A 19,181-nucleotide genomic window follows, 5' to 3' on the forward strand; every position below is an offset into this window, starting at 1 on the left:
TTTTTTTATTATAAAAATTAATAATTTTTTTTATTATTTTTCTAAATTTATATATTTTAATAATACACAATTTTTTCACAGTTGAATGGAGAATTATATTGGCCCATTAGTGAAGAGGACAACTTAGACATAGGAAACTTTACAATTTCATTAAAAAGAATAATTAACTATACAACCTATATTCAAAGAACTCTTTCTATACAACATAATAAAAAGAAATCTGAAAAAGTCGTTGTACACATGCAATTTCTTGTGTGGCCTTCTAAGTAAGTTTACTATAATTAAAATAAAAAGAATATATATACAGCAAAATTAATATATGTTATTTTTCCAGTGGTTTTCCAAGTAGCCCTGGCGCTATACTTGCATTTGCAAGCGATGTGATGACTGAGCAAGCATTAAGACGTTGCTCTCCCAAGCCTGTAATTGTACATTGTTTAGACGGCGGTTCCTTAAGTAGTTTGTTTTTAGTAGCTGCTACAACAGTGTGTCACATACGAGCAGGTTGTGGAATTGTAGATGTACCACTGGTTTTTAAAGGCCTTGCAAAATGTCGCAAACAAGTTGTGAATAAAGAATCATTGTTATTTGCATATAGATTGGTATTGTACCATGCTCAGGACATTTTAATGAAACGTAAGAAAAATAATTTCTTCATGATATTCTTTCAGGAAATTGTTTAAACATTATACTCTATTAGTTTTTTCTTTTAGGCGGCATTTTATCTTCTACTCGATCTACATTTGAAAATTTTGATAGTTTTAAAGGAAATAAGGAGAAAACATCAAGAAGATTGCAGTGTCATCCCTCGGACGATTTTCTTCATAATCTTGCTGTAGGAATACAACATTCTGATCTGGAACAAGGTATATATAATTAGGAAAAATATAAATCGATAATTTCAAGCAAGCAAATTGCTCCGAGTATTAGTTTTTATTTAAACCTCTTAGAAAATGTCAAATTTATCATATTTTAGGAAAAACTCAAGCTTTAACAAGCGATAACGCATCGAGTAAAAGTTCAACGTCATCGCAAGAAAAATCTAACGGCGGAGTCATCGATCCTTTGAGCCAATTGGATCCTTTGTGGTCCATCAGAAGATAATTGTAAAATGCTAGAGAAATGTAAATTTCATTGTGCAACTTTAAACGGACGATTATTTAAACGAAATAGCCATTCCTGTCTATATTAAAGCAATTGAGAAAAAATATCGAGCTAGAATTTTTAAGAGCTTGTATAAATAATGTTATAGAGGAATTATAAAAGGAGTAACAATATGCATCTAAATATTTAAATTAGCCTTAAAATAAAAGACATTTATTCAAGTATTTGCTAATCCTTAAGTTTTAACAGTTTTACAGTCTGTTAAATATATAGAATAAAAAATATAAAACACATGCCACCTATATATATTCGCTTTGTATTCATTTTCATATTTATACATCTTGACTTAAACAATGTAATCTAATTACATTCTTTTATTCATATTCGATATAGGCTATAATGTACGATTAATCCATTTAGATAAATTTAAATCTTTTTGTATTTATATTCAGCACTCTTTAATAATTAATTTAAATATTTTTTACCATACCTGTTGCCAAGCAAAAGAAAATGAATATAATATTTAAAAAAAAACTTCAAGAATTATTCGCGTGTTTTTCAAATATAATTTCTTTAAATATAAGAAAAATATTTTAGATGATTATGCAATATATCGCATCAGATGCGAAATATTTATTACAGTGAGAAACATATATTCTCTTTTATATTTAGAGCATAAGCATATGCTAATGTTCATAAACAAATGCATTATTATAATAGTCATGTTATTCAGTATTATATATGTGAATTTTTAATGGGCGTCTCTGCCAAAAAAATGTGATAAACACATACAGCTTTCAAAATTCTAATAAACTGCATATAGCAATATTTATATTCATATCGCGTTTCTTTTATCTTTGTGATAACATTTTACTTATAAAAATTTCGATTACAGCGCGATGTACGATAATACGTAGTATTAAATATCGCAGTGTTCATCACGCAAAACTCATACATCGATGAACCTAAATATCAAAAGCTTTATGAAGTTATGGTAGTAGACCTATTTGTATCTATATAATATCGTCATGTTCAAGAACACTTTAAGCCCCTCTATTTCGTAGATCTTTCACTTTGTAAATTCGTACAAGCCAATGCTCTGTCGTGTACGCTTCTTCCAATATATTTAATTCAAAATTCTTGTTTCCAATCTCCATATTCCTCACTCTGTCGTAACCTGAAGCCTTGCCTATATTTGAAAGATTAATTGAATAAGAATTACTACAAAATGGATCTAAAAACTACACAGGTTTTAATCAAAAGCCTTACCGCCTTCAGTGAAAACTTGGCCGAATCTGTAATAACACATTTTGTACATAAGACAATTGAGCAAAATTGGGGATCCATCTTTATCCACTCGAAATTCGCCTGCAGAATTATAATAATCCCACTCAGTTATGGATTTCCCTTTCTCTGTACTACCGCCAATGCGCACCATCCATAGGAACTTGTTTATGTCTAATCGGAAAACATAATAATTAATAATACAAGATGCTATTCTATTTTCAGGATCAAAACTCGAGTCAGTTGGCTTTTAAGTATGCCTAAAGATCGAAAATGACACATTATATTCTTACCATCCGATGAGTAGCCAGTCAGCCCTCCAAAAATCACAAGGACATAGTTGACATCTAATTCTCTCATAATCTCATAAGCCTTTTCCTCGGAACTCGCCATCGCCTGACCGACTCTTGATATGTGCGTATTATTCCATGTGTTATTGTCTACTAAGATAGTACGATTTGCCATTGCAGTTATCTGATATCCATAATCCCACCAAGACATAACTTTAGCATTCTAAAAAAAATATTATTTATCTCCATCTTTTTTTGCATAAGTTTTCTATTTTAAGAGAGAGAAACACATTAATTTTTTTTTTTTAAATTTTTTAGTAAAATTCTATACTACTAGATATTGTTTATACCTGTATCTTATTAATGACACAAATTTTTAGTTCTTAATCCAAATATTATTTGTTTGTTGTCTGAAATTACATAACGATGAAACTTACCTCGGGTGTATTCATACGCAGCCAGTAATATGCTTCTCTAAAATCATCAAAAATCATTCGTCCACCGTCAGGCGATCGTGCAGACAGTACAATACTCGGTGAACTATAAGCTTCTGCTGTAACCCATGTGCAATGAAGAGTATAAGAAAAGAAAAGTACACACATTACTATGATGAAAAACGTGGCAATCTGAAAATACATGATATATTCTTAATATTGCATTATTTTTTTTTGTATTTTAATATATTATATTTTAAGTGTATCTATCTTCAAAAATATTAGAAGTTCTTTTCTTAACTTACTTCACTTCTCAAGACATAATTATTTTCAAATTTCTTGGCTTTTTTATCGACAACTTTCCCGCTTTCAACTTGTTTCATATAAGTAACTAGTAAAGAGGATGCTCCAATCCCACCCAAAATACACATAACTGGAGCAAGTACTAACATTAAACGTACCATCACTCCCTAAAATATTAAATATTATTTGTGTACAATATAGATAAAATTATTTCTACAGAAAAAATGAATATCTAAACTGATACATAAGCTAATAATCTATAATATAATGTCAATGAAAAAAATAGTATTAAATATATATATGTTTTATAACATAATTTTATATTTACTTACTGCAAAATATAAACTAGTAACTCCATATAAAATTAGGAAAATGTTTGAGTCTGTTAACTTGGAAAAACAAAAATATAAGCCTGATGGAAACAAAAACACAAGTATCTGTAGGTCAAAGTAGAAGGAGCTCCACGATGTTGGTTGATGCTCCGAAACTGAAGCAATTATTGGAATATGATTTTTGGCATAAGATGGATCAAGCAAAGAATAAAAGCGTCCGGTCCATGGTGATATTTTTCCTTAAAAATAATAAAACAAAAGAGTATAAATATATATAAATGATTTATCATATCATTTATCATAAATTAGAAAGTATTATTAAAAGATCTATACCTGTAATAGTTAAAATACCACCAACTGTGCATGATGCTGTAACCACCACAATAAGCAAGGCACGAAATAATATTTCAAAGTCCTTTTGGGACAATTTATTTCGCAAATAGTCCACTAACGCGTGTATTTGACAAAGTCCAAAAACGCCCAACGCCTATAAAAAAAATGAAGTAATTAAATAGCATATCCAATTTTTAGTCACATTTAAATGCAGATGTAAATTTTAATGGCGTAACAAATACTTACAAGCATGTGTTCAGAACTTTGAACAGGTTGAAAACCAACGAATGAAATTTGCATAGATAGAATTGTCCCTAAACAGTACAAAATGCTATATGCAATATATATTCTATGGGAAAATCTACCAGTCACCATCAAGGTCAGTACATGTAACGGGATCAAATTAATTAAAAAGACATATCCGCCCCAAGAAGACACCATATAGAAATATGCTAGCGCAGAGCATGTAGCCCAACATATTGCTCCTGTTTTCACAGCTTTGATCCACATGTAGTATGTGAATAACATGCAAAAGATTGCTATGCCTTCATTATCATAAGAACCTGCAACTGATCGCGATATATAACCAGGTACAATTGCAATCATTGCAGCTGCAAATAGGCCTGATGCAGAATCCTAAAAAAGTAACAATAAATTTAATGGAATGCTTGTTTAAAAAAAAACGATATACTTGTGCTTGTATTGTAAATAATAAAAATACAAATCATACTTTTAATTCTTTTGTAAGTAGGTAAGTAATAATCGTTGTTAAACTTGAAAACAGTGGAGCAAGGAAGACACAAATGTTACGTATGTTTAATGTAATATTGAGTAACCACGAGAGATGATATAATGTTGCTGAAGTTATCATCAAACCAGGATATATAGTTCCTACAAAATAACAAAATATTTATTTTCAAATTAATAAGTTCTTCTTCTTCTGAAAGGAAGACTATATCAAACTTTATTAATATACAATCACTGTACCTCCAATTATTCTGCCAAGCGGATACCAAACTCGATCATCAAACCAGTTGTGAAAACTATAAAATCCATTTTCAGCTAAGTATTTCGTTGTGCGGTAATTGAAATAAGGATCAAATTCATGAATGACACTTTCAAATCTTAATACTGAGAATAAACGTGTTGCAAATGCTGTAAAAGATAATTATATATATGTAAATAATTTTGTAAGTACAACTAATGTTTTTCTATGTCTATGCAGAAAAATTAAGATATGTATAAAGATATAAACATACATAAAATTGCTGCTAGTGAAAGTACAGTTAATTTTAAGAGTGTTTCTTGCTTCTGCGCCGTCATGCGCAAACCTCTTGCTTTTACTAACGATACCATGTTATTGCAGACACAATTTTAAATGAAATAAATCCCAAGTCTTATAACATCAATCTGCAAATAGATTAAATATTATTTTCAGTTTTAAATATATTGTTTGCACTCAACATTATCGATTAAAGACATTTTGCATATAACTTAAAATACAGATCTCTGAATAAGTTTAGTTTTCACGGAAAAATAACAAATAATTCTTAAATTTATTTCTATATATCTAGATTGCATACAGGCTAAGGGCACATGTCCGCTATTGTTTAAGGTTATAGTCAAATCGACAAGTAAATGTCGACGTGCGCGCAACCAAGCTGAAGTAATAAAAGGTTCCGTTTTGAGATAAACACTTCCAATTTTCGAGTATCTAATGCGCTTTCAAAAAAGCACATGCATTCTCAAACAATGCTGGGTTGTAAATTCAACACTGTGACCACGTACACAAGATTACCGGCCGGTGACACATGTACATGTCAATTCGCACATTTTATTCTAGCGTATCGTATGAACATCTAAATAATGTGTTAAGGACTTCCAAAATTAAATGAGCAAAACTTACGAAATTACTTTATACAACAAATGCGAGAAAACAATGTGGCCATTTAAATTATTAAAGGCCGGCAAGAGTTGACAAACCCAAGTCCGAATAAATTTTGAAGACTCCATGCGGTGAAAATGCAAAGCTCCAGTTTTGACGTCAAGAAATAAAGGCTGTGGTCGAAAAGATATTAGAGATGCTTCGAAGCGTTTGCTTGAATCAGGACAAAAAGAGTAAAGATTTCTTTATCCTGATTGGTTAATGAAATTTGAAACATCTCTAGCATCTCCTCGACCGCAGCCAATGGTAGCTACTGTTTTGTCTTTGTCAATGCGTGTTCAATGCCTTAAATTTTCATTAATACTCATTCCCGCCAGAGAAACCGGTACTGACCGGTAGGTTTTATGGGATTTGTATGGTTAGATGTGTTTTTGTATATAACGTCGTGTTTAAATTATTTTAGAAAAGTCCTAATTAAAAAAAAAAAAATTGATTGAATTTGTTATAAGATATTTTGTGCAAAAAAAATAAAGATGTCAGAAGGTAATTGGTATCCAAATTTATAACATGCATCTTATGTCACGCGATAGATTTAACCTCAAACATTTGTAAAACAGATCTTATTAAAAATAAACCTTGCATAGTTACACACGGATATAAATCGTGGTATAAGTACAATCATTGAAAATTTTTTTATATAATTGAGCGAAATTGTATAAATGAGAATTAAAGAATCTATATATCTATTTTATTAACCTAACTATATTACATATCTTTCATGCATTGTATTCGAAAGATATAGGTTTTTTATTATAATAATAATGTAATAATATAATTTTTTTATTATTTTATATTAACAAGATTTTAATATTTCTACATTTGTTTTCATAATATACATTTATTTTAATATTCTGCATATGTAAATGGAGATTTAAAAATCTCAAAAAAACTTGTATGTATTATTTTTTTGTATAGATAAAGCAGCAATAACAGAAGATATGTGGACTCCATATAAAGAGCTGCAAAATCTTGTTGAGAAGTATGTAATATCAGTTCCTGATGTCCAAGATCCACAATATCATGAATTTACAGAAGCTTTGCGAAATCATAGACAAAACTTTCTTACTATCCTAAAAAATCCAGTATGTATATTTTTTATATCTTTATATATATTAGATAAATGTAATAATTTAAAAAAAATTAATATTTCTTTTTCTTTCTCTCTCTATTAAAATAGCAATTATATTTTAAATATATAAGATTATGAAATATATATAAAAGTTATATTCTACATTAATATTATTTTTCTAGCCAAAAAATATAAAAAGTCGCGAAGAAATTAAAAAAGGAGTCACAGATGGTATAATGTTACCTGGTTTGGGTCACCAAATATTATCAAAGGAATTAGTGGATGAGACCATCACTATATCAGATATGTATGACTTGAATGAATTCATGGCATTGGACCTCCTCTGTACTGCTCAACTTCAAATGCCATATCATCCAGGATTAACACGTGGTTTAACAGCTGTCCTCTTATATTATGATGGAAGGAAAGCACTGACATCAGTATTAAGGACATTAGTACACGCTCGCATTGGTCATAGTTGGGCAGTTGATACACCAATTGCTCTTACCAGATATATCACAGATTATACAAATAAATTGCAAGAAGATGGACTGCTGAGCAGGATTTTATCTTTGTTAGAAGAAATGGATCCTATCAAGGTATTATATTAAAAAAGGAATAAAGAAAATGTATAGAGACAATTCTATGTTATACAAAAAATACTACATTTTATGAGAAATTATAAAATAAATTATTATTATAGTATTGACTTAAAAAATAAATTGATAATATTTTACTGCTTTTGTGATTTCTCAAATATTTGGATTACCGAAATGAATTAATTTCTCCAAAAATAATTTTAAATAGGAACAAGATTTGCTGCAACAAAATAGAGCGTTAGGTGGACCCAAACATCATCAAATGGTTATGAAACTTTACAATGATACACGACACGATTTGGCTTATATCTTGTACTTATGGTCTGCTCAATCATCTATACCGAATACAATTCTGTTTCGTCTATTATCCATATTGCAAACACGTCAAATCGAATCTGAAACGGATGAAGGAGGGCCTGACAGAATTACACTTGCACTTATTATGGCTGTTTTGAATGCTTTCAATTTTAGTTTCTTACATAGTCGCGAAAATGGCGAAGGTATAATATTTTAGTATCGACATATCAATATATGCAATTTTTACTAATTATAACTTTTTTTTCAGAGTTAATTAATTCAATGCCACTGATAGCAGAAAGAGAAGCACTAGAAGAACTGAATCAAAAATTACTATCTACCAACATAAATTGGGAGAGCGCTGGATTGCGAGGAATGATACAATTTGCTTTAGCAATAGCTATGATAACAATTAAAACAACTACTGCTCAGTTCCAATCTCAGAACATTATTGCAGAGGATGAAATATTAATAGAAGCTGCCTTGGCTAACAAAGCTTTCCATTTTATGGCAGAGATTCTATTCAAAAATAGTTGTAAATACATCAAGTATACATCAACAATAGTCTTAATACATGAAGAGGAATTTTATTTTCGCTACTTTCACACACTTATTTCCGACTTTATATTACTGATGCCTGTCAAAGTCAAAGAACTACATAGTCGAGCTGATGAATCCATGCGTTTGATCCAAGCATTTCAGCAAGAAGGCATTGAACCTCCAATGAATTTAGATAATCATTTTGAATACTTAATGTTGATGGTAGCAGAACTATATAAGGAAGATCCATTGAAATTAAATTTAGCTATGGATTATTGGTGTCATCATACTGATACGACTCATGTATCGGCTCCTGCGTACATCAGCCGTTTGCCCTCGAGACAAGTTGCTTTGTTTAAATTTGTACGACTCGCCGGAGAGATATTGCCGGCAGGTTTATTCGTTCCATATATGAAAATGATAGCATCTCTCGCTTCATCGCCGCAAACGGCTAGATATGCGTTCAATTTTTTTAAACCCAATGGTAAGTGAAACTTATAAGCAAATTATGCTATTTACACAAAAACTATACAAATGTCTGTTATAGGATCATCAGGTTCAGCAACAATCTGTTGGGATCATTTTTTTAATTCCTTAAGTCGATACTATTACAATTTAAGGCAGGAATTACCTCCTAGTCAGGATACGGTATACAGGCAAAGATGTCATCCGAAAGGAATCATGCCGCAGGAGGTGAAAGGTCTCGAGGCAGTGCTGTTGGTAGTTCAAGTGATAGCTAAGAACGATGAAATGTCAAGAGTTGCAATATGCGATCACCCGAGTTGGAAAATCTTGCAGTCTCTAATCGGTTTGGTGAGCTGTGCGATGCCGATACCGCTGAAAGGAGTGCTAGTAAGAACTCTTGCGGCACTTGCCCGATCTCCAGAAAGTTCCTCCAGTGTTTGGCAAAGTTTAGAAGCTGCTCAAATTCTCTCGACCATACCAACAACGAGCAGTTATCAACCGAGAGGTGTGCAAACGGAATTGGAAGAGATCGAATCCAGAAACGAAGAGTATCCATTAACGCGCGCAATGTTAGAATTATTAGATGTGCTCACCGATTTTCCAATACCGCGTTTGTTGGGTGTGGGTCAACGAAATCCAGGATTCGATCCGTATCTGCATTTTATCATTAACACCGTCTTTCTACGATTTCATACTCGTTCGTATAAAAATCCGGCCGAGAAATGGGAGATTGCGGAAGCCTGCTTGAAGATATTCTCAAAATTTATAAAACAATACGAACCGACTGTCGAAGATTTTGTGGGCTGTAAGGTCGAGTTACAAGGTGGTGAGACTACGGTGGTCAATTCAGCTCCGGGATATCACCTGATGACACAATTGCACACTACATCTGAATTATTAAACGTGATGTTATTCATCTTGAATGAAGGTCGCAATCATTTTGATACCTATGACAATTTTCCGGGCAAGAGATATTTGGAAAATTGCAGCTTTCATTGCTTAGAAATATTGGAGCGTGGATTGAAGACGCAAAACAATTATATGGCGCAGTTGACCGCTATACCTTCGAACAAAATCATGACTGGATTGTCGCGTTTGCTACTCGGAGTGAATCCTCGCACTGGCAAGCCGGATCACATGATTAATATCGTCAAATACGTTTCCTATAACTCGTGGTTACCGAAGCAGGCTTTCGTGGCTGTTGGCGTTATTCATGGCGTGACTAACGAACCTGGAGCAGATTCCGAATTGTTGTCAACATTCACGGCGACTTCTGTTTTAGCGACAAATGTTAGGCATGGTTTCGTCGAATGTCTAGACGCAGACAATATTATTTTGGAAGATGGCGACTTGGAGGTAGCCAGCAGCGATCAAAGCAAGCAATTGCAAACTGGAAATTGTAAAGAGAGAATTCTACTATTGATGATGCACAGTATCACACGGCCCGCACCTAATCTTGCGCATTACTTACTCGGCTTCGATATAACTAAAGATATCAGGAAGACCGTTATTCAGCAACCGGGGATGCTGGGCTTTCCGCGTACTTGTCTACATTCCATTTTAGGCATACTAGAACAATCTTTGGATTGCGGTCGCAACAAGATAACCGAAGCCTGTTACTGCTATCTTCATATATTGACGGCTAATAGCAAAACATCGGCACCTGTTCTGAGATTTCTACGTACCACGAGCAACCAAGACTTTGTACAAAGACATCTCTCAAAATTACCATTTCAAGGACCAAACAAATCGACCGAGCTCGGCTGCATGTCTTGGTTGTTGAAAATAGCGGCCATCGAATTGCGAGTCGCCGGTGGTGGTTTACAGACTTCTCTGATTCAACGATTAGTGGGAAGTTTCAATCAGGATAAAGATCAAATCGTACTCTCGCAAAAACTATTAATGGATCTCTTACATTATATTGATTTCCAATTGTATTTGGAACCCGCGAAATCCTGGGAATTTTTCGATCCGTCGCAAATCGAAATGGTTTTGGGCAAATGTAGTACTCCTGTCGCGTTGATGGGCGGTCCACGGCTTATCGACATCAGAAAACTGCATTCTCTTATTACCGAGGAATTAACGGTTACACAGAGTAGCGCGACTGCTACTCAACGCAAGCTCATGCAACAAGAAGTAAAATCCATACTTGCGCATGCATTGAAGAAAAATCAGACCAAGGTTCTATCTTATGCAACTGTTAAATTTGTGGAGGGTTGGTGCCAAACTACAGAGATACTCTTCTCCGTCGCGACTAATCAACAACTGCCGGTGACACAAAGGCAGAATCTTTTGCTGAATTTGTCGCATGATTTACTACAGAAGATGACGTCCTGCGAAGCTCTGAGTGAAATTAAGACGCTAGTATCCGGCACTGTTTTGATGCTGTTAGTGAATTTGCGAAATAGTTTCGTAATTCAACCGGACAATGAATTATTGCCATCGTCACCGTCGAATACGACGATGATGAAGATTATTTTAAGTCATATTTTACAATGGATTATAAATGCTGGCGCTTCCTCGCAGAAAGTCATGACGCATCTTTACGCGGCCTTGTTAAACTTTTTGAGTATTGTTGGCTTAGAAAAGTCAACCGAACACGTAAGCGCAATTGACTCGATGTACATCAGCCAGCTGGACAATTCGCTAAACCGACTCATGCCCGTGCAAGAACGATCGCAACGTTATGCGACGATTCAAGTTATCAACAGTTTCGGAAATCAATTAATGGATATTTTATGCCATAATTGCTCAGGAGGACATGATGTATGCAAGATGCTCGCGCTGTCTTGCCTGGATAAGATCTTGGAATTGGATTACGAGAACGCGTGGATGATTTATCTAGCAAGCAGAGGCTACTTGAAGCACATGATAGACAGCCTACTGGAATCGGACAATCTGCTGCGGTGTATGCTGCAACCGGAACCGCAAACATTGCGGCCTTTGTACCTGTATGAGGCGAAGATGGCGATCTTTTGCAGAATGGCCTCGACGAGATTAGGCGCGGAGAGTCTTTTGGAGAACAAGGTTTTATTTTGTATGTCCAGTATGTGCGTGTTCGATCAACATCCTGATGTGCACATAGGTTTCGAGGGTGGTGATTATTCGTTCATACCGTCGATCGGGCAACGTTATCAACAAATCTTCTTGCCGGCTTTGTATCTCTGTGATGCTTTATTCACCACATTGGGAACAGAGAATCAATCATGCGCCGTACAAATCTGCGGATTCTTGCAGAGTCACAGAGATATTGTAGAGATGGCTTTAAGAAATGCATTCTTACACGCTAATGTGCTTTTCTTGAAAGAGATTGCATGTCTCACTGGTGTAATATCCAGATCTGCCAATATAGGTTTGTACTATAAAATATCAAACTTTCTACTCGTATTTTATCTTATTATAATTACATATCATTAGTACAATTGCTTTTCAGACATGTACAAACTTGTGGATGATGAATTAGCAAAGATAAATATAGATGATTACCAATTGGAAAATAGTACTGGAATGAGAGAATTGCGAGCGCATTTGTACCGGCTACAGAAATTAATGCTATCGTTGTTGCACAGATTTCAGTTGCAAACAATTCCAATGAATCATAATTACCAGCAAGCCGAAGCAAACCAGCAATATATTTCTTGTATACAGATTGTCGCTAACGTCTTGTTGTATACACGTAATCAAGTAAAGTCTTAAAGAGTTATAATATGATTACTATATAGAATGGTCTGCTGTAAAGTTTAAATTAAGTTTAAGATTTCTGGTAGACATATCTGTGTGCACACTGTAATATCATATAACTATATCTCCATGTTTAGATGCAACACAGTCGTATGGATCAGAAAATACGGAATGTCTTGTTTGATCCTTATTTAATGCCAAAACCCGGAGGAAGGCAGGATAAAATAAAAGACACTTCCGGTGGGATGTATTTAGGCATGATAGTCGAACAGTTGGTTTCTGTAACAAATTTGCTACACACCGAATTACCGCATATCGACTCTCTAATAAAGAAATCGCAGATAGTAACCGACATGAGTACAGCAGAATTAAAGAAGGTAAGCATTATTAAGATTTTCAATCAAATTTGCTGTATAATATCTATATACATATATATGTAATATCAAATCACATATAAAGTTTAACATGTTGATCTTATTGTCAGTTTATGTCTGAAAACGAAATGGAACTCGATATAGGAAAACAACGAATACTTGTCGAGCAACGATTAAATCGTTGGGTAAAAGATAAGCGACAAAGTATAAAATATTGCTCCCTTATAATAGAACATGCTTTATATATTCTCTGGAGTCATTTGGACTTTTATACTATGCAAGTGATATCACGGCAAACTCAAAGAATGCACGGTCAGTGATATATTCAATCATAAAAAATGTATATTTATATATAATTTTTATGATTATTCAAGCATTTAAAATATTTATTTATACAGTGTCTTCGAGCGGCATTGATGAGAATATGATAGAATGGAAGGTCTCAACGGAAACATTAATGGAACTGAAGCAAGGACTCGTTTCTATATTTACAGATACTTTTATTACACAGTTATTAGATACAACGCATAGCGACTACGCAACAGTGGATCGTAGTTTTATTGAAGCTCTTATAAGACGAATTAAAAGACTGTTACAATTTATAATCATAAAATAAAGAACTACAAGATTTGCGTTTACATTCATAATTTCAATTTTGTTAATAATTTCATCGATTTTAATTATTCCTTCATACTTAACATATATACTATTATAATTTAAGTACATATTTTTTATTCCAATTTATATACTCTATTTAATGTCAATTTTGTTATATAGAATAAAAATGAACAATATCTGTATTAGATATGAAAAATATTTTACATATTTGAGATGTTATATTATATATTGAAATTATTAATACACACACACACACATACACACACAATATTCTATTTGAAAAATACCGAATATACACACATACAATCGATGTTGATTTATTTACCAAAGTGAATCAGGGAAAATCATAATTGTTCCTTATTTCAAATCATTTTCTTTTGCATCTTTTGTACATGTTAAGATCATGAGATATATATATCATAATTAAGATCGGAAGTATAACATATGTAGATTTTTATATTAATATGCTTTTTCCATGTATCTCATTTATTTCTGACTTATATATTATGTAATAAAATATATTTTTCCATTATGTTATATATTATTTATTATATGGATAATTTAAATATGACATTTTTATATAAAAATATATGATAAATATAGAATGTTGTATTTCAAAGAGAGAAAATACACATGTATAATGCAAATTTAATTGGGAGGGGAGGAATTACATGTTTACATTTGTACATATTTTTATATAATCATAATATATCTTATAGAGAAATTCAGTTCTATTTGTTTTGGGAAACAATTACTGCCTCATCCCATGGACCATAAATGTTATCTTTATATTTTTGGCATCTGATATACCAAAGTGGACAAATAAAGTGGAGAAATATTATGGCAATAATAAAAACATATGAAAATGTTTGTGAAATAAATAAAAGTAAATATATGGTACCAATTGTCAACAGGATCGATATGAAAATTTTATTATTTATTTGTGATAATAAATATGGTAACAATACAAAACACTGAACTGAAACTGTTAAAAGTGAAAAAGCATGTAACGGAGATGTTAATCTGGAGGCCAACATTAAGGAACCAAAAATTGAAGAAGTTATGGATAAGGAATCTGACAAAGAGATTTGTGATGATCCATATTTGCTGAATATTAAATGAGTCAAGAACATCAATATTGTCATAGCATAAATTGTATCAGTACTAATTGTTTCAGTTAAAGTTTTCAAAATAGGCGATAAAATGTAACCAAATGTAAGGAATATTAATACTGTCCACAAATCTTTTGTTAATTTTGCAGGTCGATTGGATACTTTAATGTTATAAATAAAATACCCAAAGATTGTTAATATGCCCCCTGATATTACAATAACATTTGGTGTGATCCACTCATTATTTAACCAAATAAATATTATGACAAAAAGTACCACAATGCTCAATTGTATGGATATACTAGCACCCAAACTTATTGCTTCAATCAACGTCACATTATTTGGTTTTATATTCTTACGTAGTTGTTCTAAGAAGGACCTATCCGTGTAATTGTCTGGCAAGCCATAATTTTTATATAAATTTTTCTGCCACTGTACTTCTTTCATATTGAGCCAAGTTATACTTTTAGTTTTAGAATCGTAAAGTTCTTGCTCTTATAGAATCTGCAAACTATTTATATTCATTAGAATGCTGCAATATTTAAATTTATTATTATTCTTGCATTAAATTAACAATTGTACATGAAATATCTGCTCACCATTTTCCTCGTAAAAAATTTAAGTATGTAATAATATTCTCTGTCTGGATATACACACATTATTAATATAAATGTATTAACATATATATTATTATTATATATATATTATGTCCTATGAATTATATGTGTATAAGAATTTCTATTTCGAAAAATTTATATCTTTTTATTGAAAACTTTTTGACATGTACATAATATACACATTGTTTAAAACTTCATTGTTTTTTTTTTTTTTTTTTTTTTTTTATTTTTTTTTTTTAAAAACACTTTTTTCCATTAATTACGCGATTTTTTTGTTTATAATTTATTTTATAAAACACATTTTATCCATACAATTAGCACGACAACAATGCGAACGTCGCGACAAAATATTTAAAGAGTTCCACGCTGTAAAGATAAATCTCTGTATCTACAAATCAAAATTCGGCGAATAATTATAAACTACTCCGATTTGACTGATAACTAGAGGAGCAGATTTCTCTGCTCCGATTGGTTCGTAAAATGTTATTCTAACCGATGAGTAGCAAATTTTCGAACGCGTCCTTTCGGAATGGAAGCTAGGAAATTTCTCGAGCGAAACCAGCACTGTAGGCGAACTCTCGACAAGTTTTGTTGTACTTTTAGTAGAATTTATTTTCAAAATGGCCGCTACGAGGAGATTGCAAAAGGTAATTCGGTATAGCGATCTGTAATCAGTTATGTGACACGGATACGACAGTGGAACGAGATCATTGTTCGACAGTTAGTTACAGACAAACTTTCCGCGATCGCAATTAAGTCTGATCGGTGAAAAAAACGGCAATCGCGATGGACAGCGTTTTCCTCGCTTCATCGTTGGACCCTTCGATCTTGTCGTTGATAACGTTGATAACTCTATTATTACCCATTTTCGTGGTCCGTTCCACGTATTTTCGTTTCGCGGCTACAATTTTCCATCACTGTCACAAAGCATTTGTGACTTGAAACTAGCGCGATTATTCACGACATGATCGCTACCACTGGACCTGACATGATCGTACGTGTTCTGACTTTTTCCAGGAGCTCGGCGACCTAAGGGCGTCGGCAATGAAAAACTTTACAAATATTCAAGTAGACGAGTCCAACATCCTCACCTGGCAGGGCCTCATATTGCCGGTATGTATATGTCATCGTCCTCGAGAGTTCGAGGACGTACGTAACCTAAAATATGCGCCGAGGTGCAAAGTGCATTTGTGACTCATCCTCTGTTTCTTTCTCAGGTATATATCTTTTTACATTTTTCACACACGAGATGTAGAACTTTCGAGAAAGAAAGAAAACAGAAAAATGTGTGAAGAAAAATGAAAAATGTAGTTGCTCAGAAAAGCATTGCTTATTGTTGCCTTCTTTTGATTTATATATATTATTACGTTTTATTAATCTGTTTAATTTATTTTAAAAAATTACAGTACTTTTTGATAAAACTGAGTCTATATTCAACTATAAAAAAATACCTTTTTTTTATTACAATAGTTTTAATAATGGTTTAAGATACATTATGAAATTATATAATTAACATATAGTTAAAATATATATGTATGTATATTTATTTAACATTATTTAATAAATAACAAGCAAATAAAATTATTGCATATAAATACAGATTATATTGTATAAGTGATAATATATCATATAATATTAATTACTATAATTTTATAAATTCTATACTCTATATAGAATCTGTATCTATATAGAATTGTAATTGCTATATTTTGTACATAAGAAATATCATTTAAAACTATTTTTTGCCTCTTAAGAAAGAATGTACGAAGTTTTTTTTTTTATGATGTTATAGCATATATTTGCATGTATAATTTAATATTTTGATTTTCTCTCTTTATTTTATTTACATGTATAATCTGTGTATAACATATAGTTTTGTATAATTTTAATAATATAAAATGGATATTTTTATATGTAATCTTATATTAATGAAGAAATGTTTTCTTTTATAGGATAATCCACCATATAACAAAGGAGCATTTCGCATTGAAATCAATTTTCCTGCAGAATATCCTTTTAAACCACCAAGAATAAATTTTAAAACAAAGATATATCATCCAAATGTAGATGAAAAAGGCCAGATATGTTTACCAATTATAAGTGCTGAAAATTGGAAACCTGCTACAAAAACAGATCAAGGTCAGATTTTCTCACAACCTTAGTCATTCAGCCACTGTTTTAAATAAACTGTGGTATTCTTCCTAATATTTGAATATAATTGCTACTAGTTGTAATTTGCAAATAGAGGGCTTATTAATAAAAATCTTATTTCTAAAACACAGGGTAAATACGAAATTAGCATTTTTTTCCCCCCAAAGAAAAAGACGCAGACAATAAGGAATGTCTTTAATCTTAAATATGCCTATTTTTATATTTGTAGTGATCCAAGCTTTGATAGCATTAGTGAATGATCCTGAACCTGAACATCCGCTGAGAGCGGATTTAGCAGAGGAATTTCTGAAGGATAGAAAAAAGTTTTTAAAGAATGCCGAAGAGTTTACGAAAAAGCATGCCGAGAAAAGACGGGAATCATCATCTTCTAACGAATAACCCCGAGTAATTAGCTTTACTCACCGTCACCACCGCGATGCCTGCCGCCCGTCAGCTGATTCAAAGTCAAGCCAATGTATACCTGTCTGTTAATCCCTATGGAATCTCATAGATTCAAGTTGAGATGACTCTGTACAGTATTGGTTAACCCCGACGATATAACTATACGCAAATTGTAATGTTTATAAGTGAGAACTTTTCAGAGTACAGTAAATTATGATAAATAACTCTGTATCATATTGTATACAATTTATACTTGTCATATGCAGTTATACTTTGGTTTATTATCTAAAGTCGTTACATTCCAGCTTAATCCTGTAGGAATGTACACGATGGTGAAAATGGTTCAACATAGAACTGTCAGTTTGTCAGATGTAGCAACATATATATAATACAATATGTATTAAAGTACATATAATTTCCAATGTCGTTTAAGATGTTAATTTATAATTGCATTTCGAATTTATAGCTACTGCTTTATAACTGTTACTAATATTAAGATTACACATAATAAAAGACGAATAATGTTTTCTCTCAATTCTCAATCAGTATTTCTAAAAAAAAAAAATGATAATTATAATTTCATATTAAAATTAAACTTCCAATCATAACATGAAATTATAATTAATATTTTTTTATGTAACATGTAAAGCCTTGAATACATAAATTTAACTTTTCTATCAATCTATTTAATTCATATATATTATAACAATATTTTTTATTTTTTATTCCAAATAATTGCGTTTTCGAAAATTAAATTTGATTTAAATGTGGTCTTTACAAAAAGTTCTGCAAATGTTTTTATTTATATAATTGTACAGAGAATTAAATTAATTTATGAAATTTCTCTATGTTAGATTTGTAAACATTATCTTCTGGTATATTTTTGTGATAATTATCAAAAAGATAGGATTCAAAACGTTCATAAAATGAAACATCAAATTTATTTTTAAATATCTCATTCGAATTACATATAGTAAAAAAATAACTGACAAATGTAATTGAAAGCATTGGAAAAAAGTCTCTAGTCACTTTTATCTTTCCATCTAATTACTACAGGTTCCAATTTTCGCAGTGGGCTTGAAAGGCTGAAGAGTAATAATATATAAAAATTGTCTTAATATCTTTTTCATATGTCTTAATACATATTATTCGGGGTGGGTGAATAAATTATTACAACTTCTACATATTAGTATATACAATAAGTGTATATGTAGCACTACATATATATATA

At 31.8% G+C, this 19,181-nt stretch overlaps 5 protein-coding genes across 7 annotated transcripts in view; 3 read left to right on the forward strand and 2 right to left on the reverse strand.

The window, feature by feature from the left end:
* Positions 1-1,404, forward strand: part of LOC115232709 (tyrosine-protein phosphatase non-receptor type 23) — an 8,254-nt gene extending 6,850 nt beyond the window's left edge. Inside the window, exons 11-14 of the mRNA XM_029802748.1 lie at positions 82-266; positions 335-636; positions 714-866; positions 977-1,404. Of these exons, the coding sequence (XP_029658608.1) occupies positions 82-266; positions 335-636; positions 714-866; positions 977-1,104 (768 nt within the window). The 3' untranslated portion in view covers positions 1,105-1,404. The remainder of the gene's footprint in view (positions 1-81; positions 267-334; positions 637-713; positions 867-976) is intronic.
* LOC115232710 (dolichyl-diphosphooligosaccharide--protein glycosyltransferase subunit STT3A) lies at positions 1,302-6,114 on the reverse strand. 3 transcript variants are annotated; one of them, XM_029802749.1, is made up of 12 exons: positions 5,987-6,114; positions 5,340-5,490; positions 5,068-5,235; positions 4,811-4,971; positions 4,327-4,716; positions 4,081-4,234; positions 3,748-3,986; positions 3,418-3,582; positions 3,116-3,304; positions 2,682-2,901; positions 2,374-2,562; positions 1,302-2,293 (listed from the first exon to the last, which is right to left on the reverse strand). In XM_029802749.1, exons 2-12 carry the CDS (start codon positions 5,434-5,436, stop codon positions 2,148-2,150), a joined length of 2,118 nt encoding a protein of 705 aa, XP_029658609.1. In that variant the 5' UTR covers positions 5,437-5,490; positions 5,987-6,114; the 3' UTR covers positions 1,302-2,147. The 3 variants fall into 3 exon arrangements, with proteins under 3 accessions (XP_029658609.1, XP_029658611.1, XP_029658610.1); XM_029802751.1 differs by having other exon boundaries at positions 5,869-6,007; XM_029802750.1 differs by lacking the exon at positions 5,987-6,114 and adding an exon at positions 5,664-5,845.
* Positions 6,115-6,268: 154 nt separating this feature from the next.
* LOC115232708 (nuclear pore complex protein Nup205) lies at positions 6,269-14,198 on the forward strand. Its single transcript, XM_029802747.1, is given in 11 exon segments — positions 6,269-6,508; positions 6,941-7,107; positions 7,277-7,693; positions 7,902-8,193; positions 8,259-9,014; positions 9,078-12,347; positions 12,429-12,679; positions 12,814-13,053; positions 13,161-13,362; positions 13,449-13,632; positions 13,634-14,198. Coding segments are annotated over 11 exon segments (5,811 nt in total). The 5' UTR covers positions 6,269-6,498; the 3' UTR covers positions 13,656-14,198.
* LOC115232712 (phosphatidylinositol N-acetylglucosaminyltransferase subunit C) lies at positions 14,137-15,444 on the reverse strand. Its single transcript, XM_029802752.1, has 2 exons — positions 15,380-15,444; positions 14,137-15,291 (listed from the first exon to the last, which is right to left on the reverse strand). The coding sequence occupies exon 2, from the start codon at positions 15,225-15,227 to the stop codon at positions 14,400-14,402; it is 828 nt and encodes a 275-aa protein (XP_029658612.1). The 5' UTR covers positions 15,228-15,291; positions 15,380-15,444; the 3' UTR covers positions 14,137-14,399.
* A 455-nt stretch (positions 15,445-15,899) lies between these two features.
* Positions 15,900-18,485, forward strand: LOC115246377 (ubiquitin-conjugating enzyme E2 L3). Its single transcript, XM_029825156.1, has 4 exons — positions 15,900-16,044; positions 16,415-16,510; positions 17,350-17,536; positions 17,778-18,485. The coding sequence occupies exons 1-4, from the start codon at positions 16,018-16,020 to the stop codon at positions 17,945-17,947; spliced, it is 480 nt and encodes a 159-aa protein (XP_029681016.1). The 5' UTR covers positions 15,900-16,017; the 3' UTR covers positions 17,948-18,485.
* The last annotated feature ends 696 nt before the right edge of the window (positions 18,486-19,181 follow it).

Source organism: Formica exsecta, unplaced genomic scaffold, assembly GCF_003651465.1.
Source record: "Formica exsecta isolate Colony F162 unplaced genomic scaffold, ASM365146v1 scaffold149, whole genome shotgun sequence".
Classification (NCBI taxonomy): domain Eukaryota; kingdom Metazoa; phylum Arthropoda; class Insecta; order Hymenoptera; family Formicidae; genus Formica; species Formica exsecta.

What these genes read in the sequence shown, in the direction of transcription:
- LOC115232710 (XM_029802749.1), bottom strand. Translation starts at nt 5,436, where the DNA reads ATGGTATCGTTAGTAAAAGCAAGAGGTTTGCGCATGACGGCGCAGAAG. An exon ending in TTCACTAGCAGCAATTTTAT is followed by an intron (nt 5,236 to 5,339) that starts GTATGTTTATAT and finishes TATCTTTTACAG; the next exon opens with CATTTGCAACACGTTTATTC. An exon ending in TACTTACAAAAGAATTAAAA is followed by an intron (nt 4,717 to 4,810) that starts GTATGATTTGTA and finishes TTACTTTTTTAG; the next exon opens with GATTCTGCATCAGGCCTATT.
- LOC115232712 (XM_029802752.1), bottom strand. Translation starts at nt 15,227, where the DNA reads ATGAAAGAAGTACAGTGGCAGAAAAATTTATATAAAAATTATGGCTTG.
- LOC115246377 (XM_029825156.1), top strand. Translation starts at nt 16,018, where the DNA reads ATGGCCGCTACGAGGAGATTGCAAAAG. An exon ending in CTACGAGGAGATTGCAAAAG is followed by an intron (nt 16,045 to 16,414) that starts GTAATTCGGTAT and finishes GACTTTTTCCAG; the next exon opens with GAGCTCGGCGACCTAAGGGC. An exon ending in TGCTACAAAAACAGATCAAG is followed by an intron (nt 17,537 to 17,777) that starts GTCAGATTTTCT and finishes TTATATTTGTAG; the next exon opens with TGATCCAAGCTTTGATAGCA.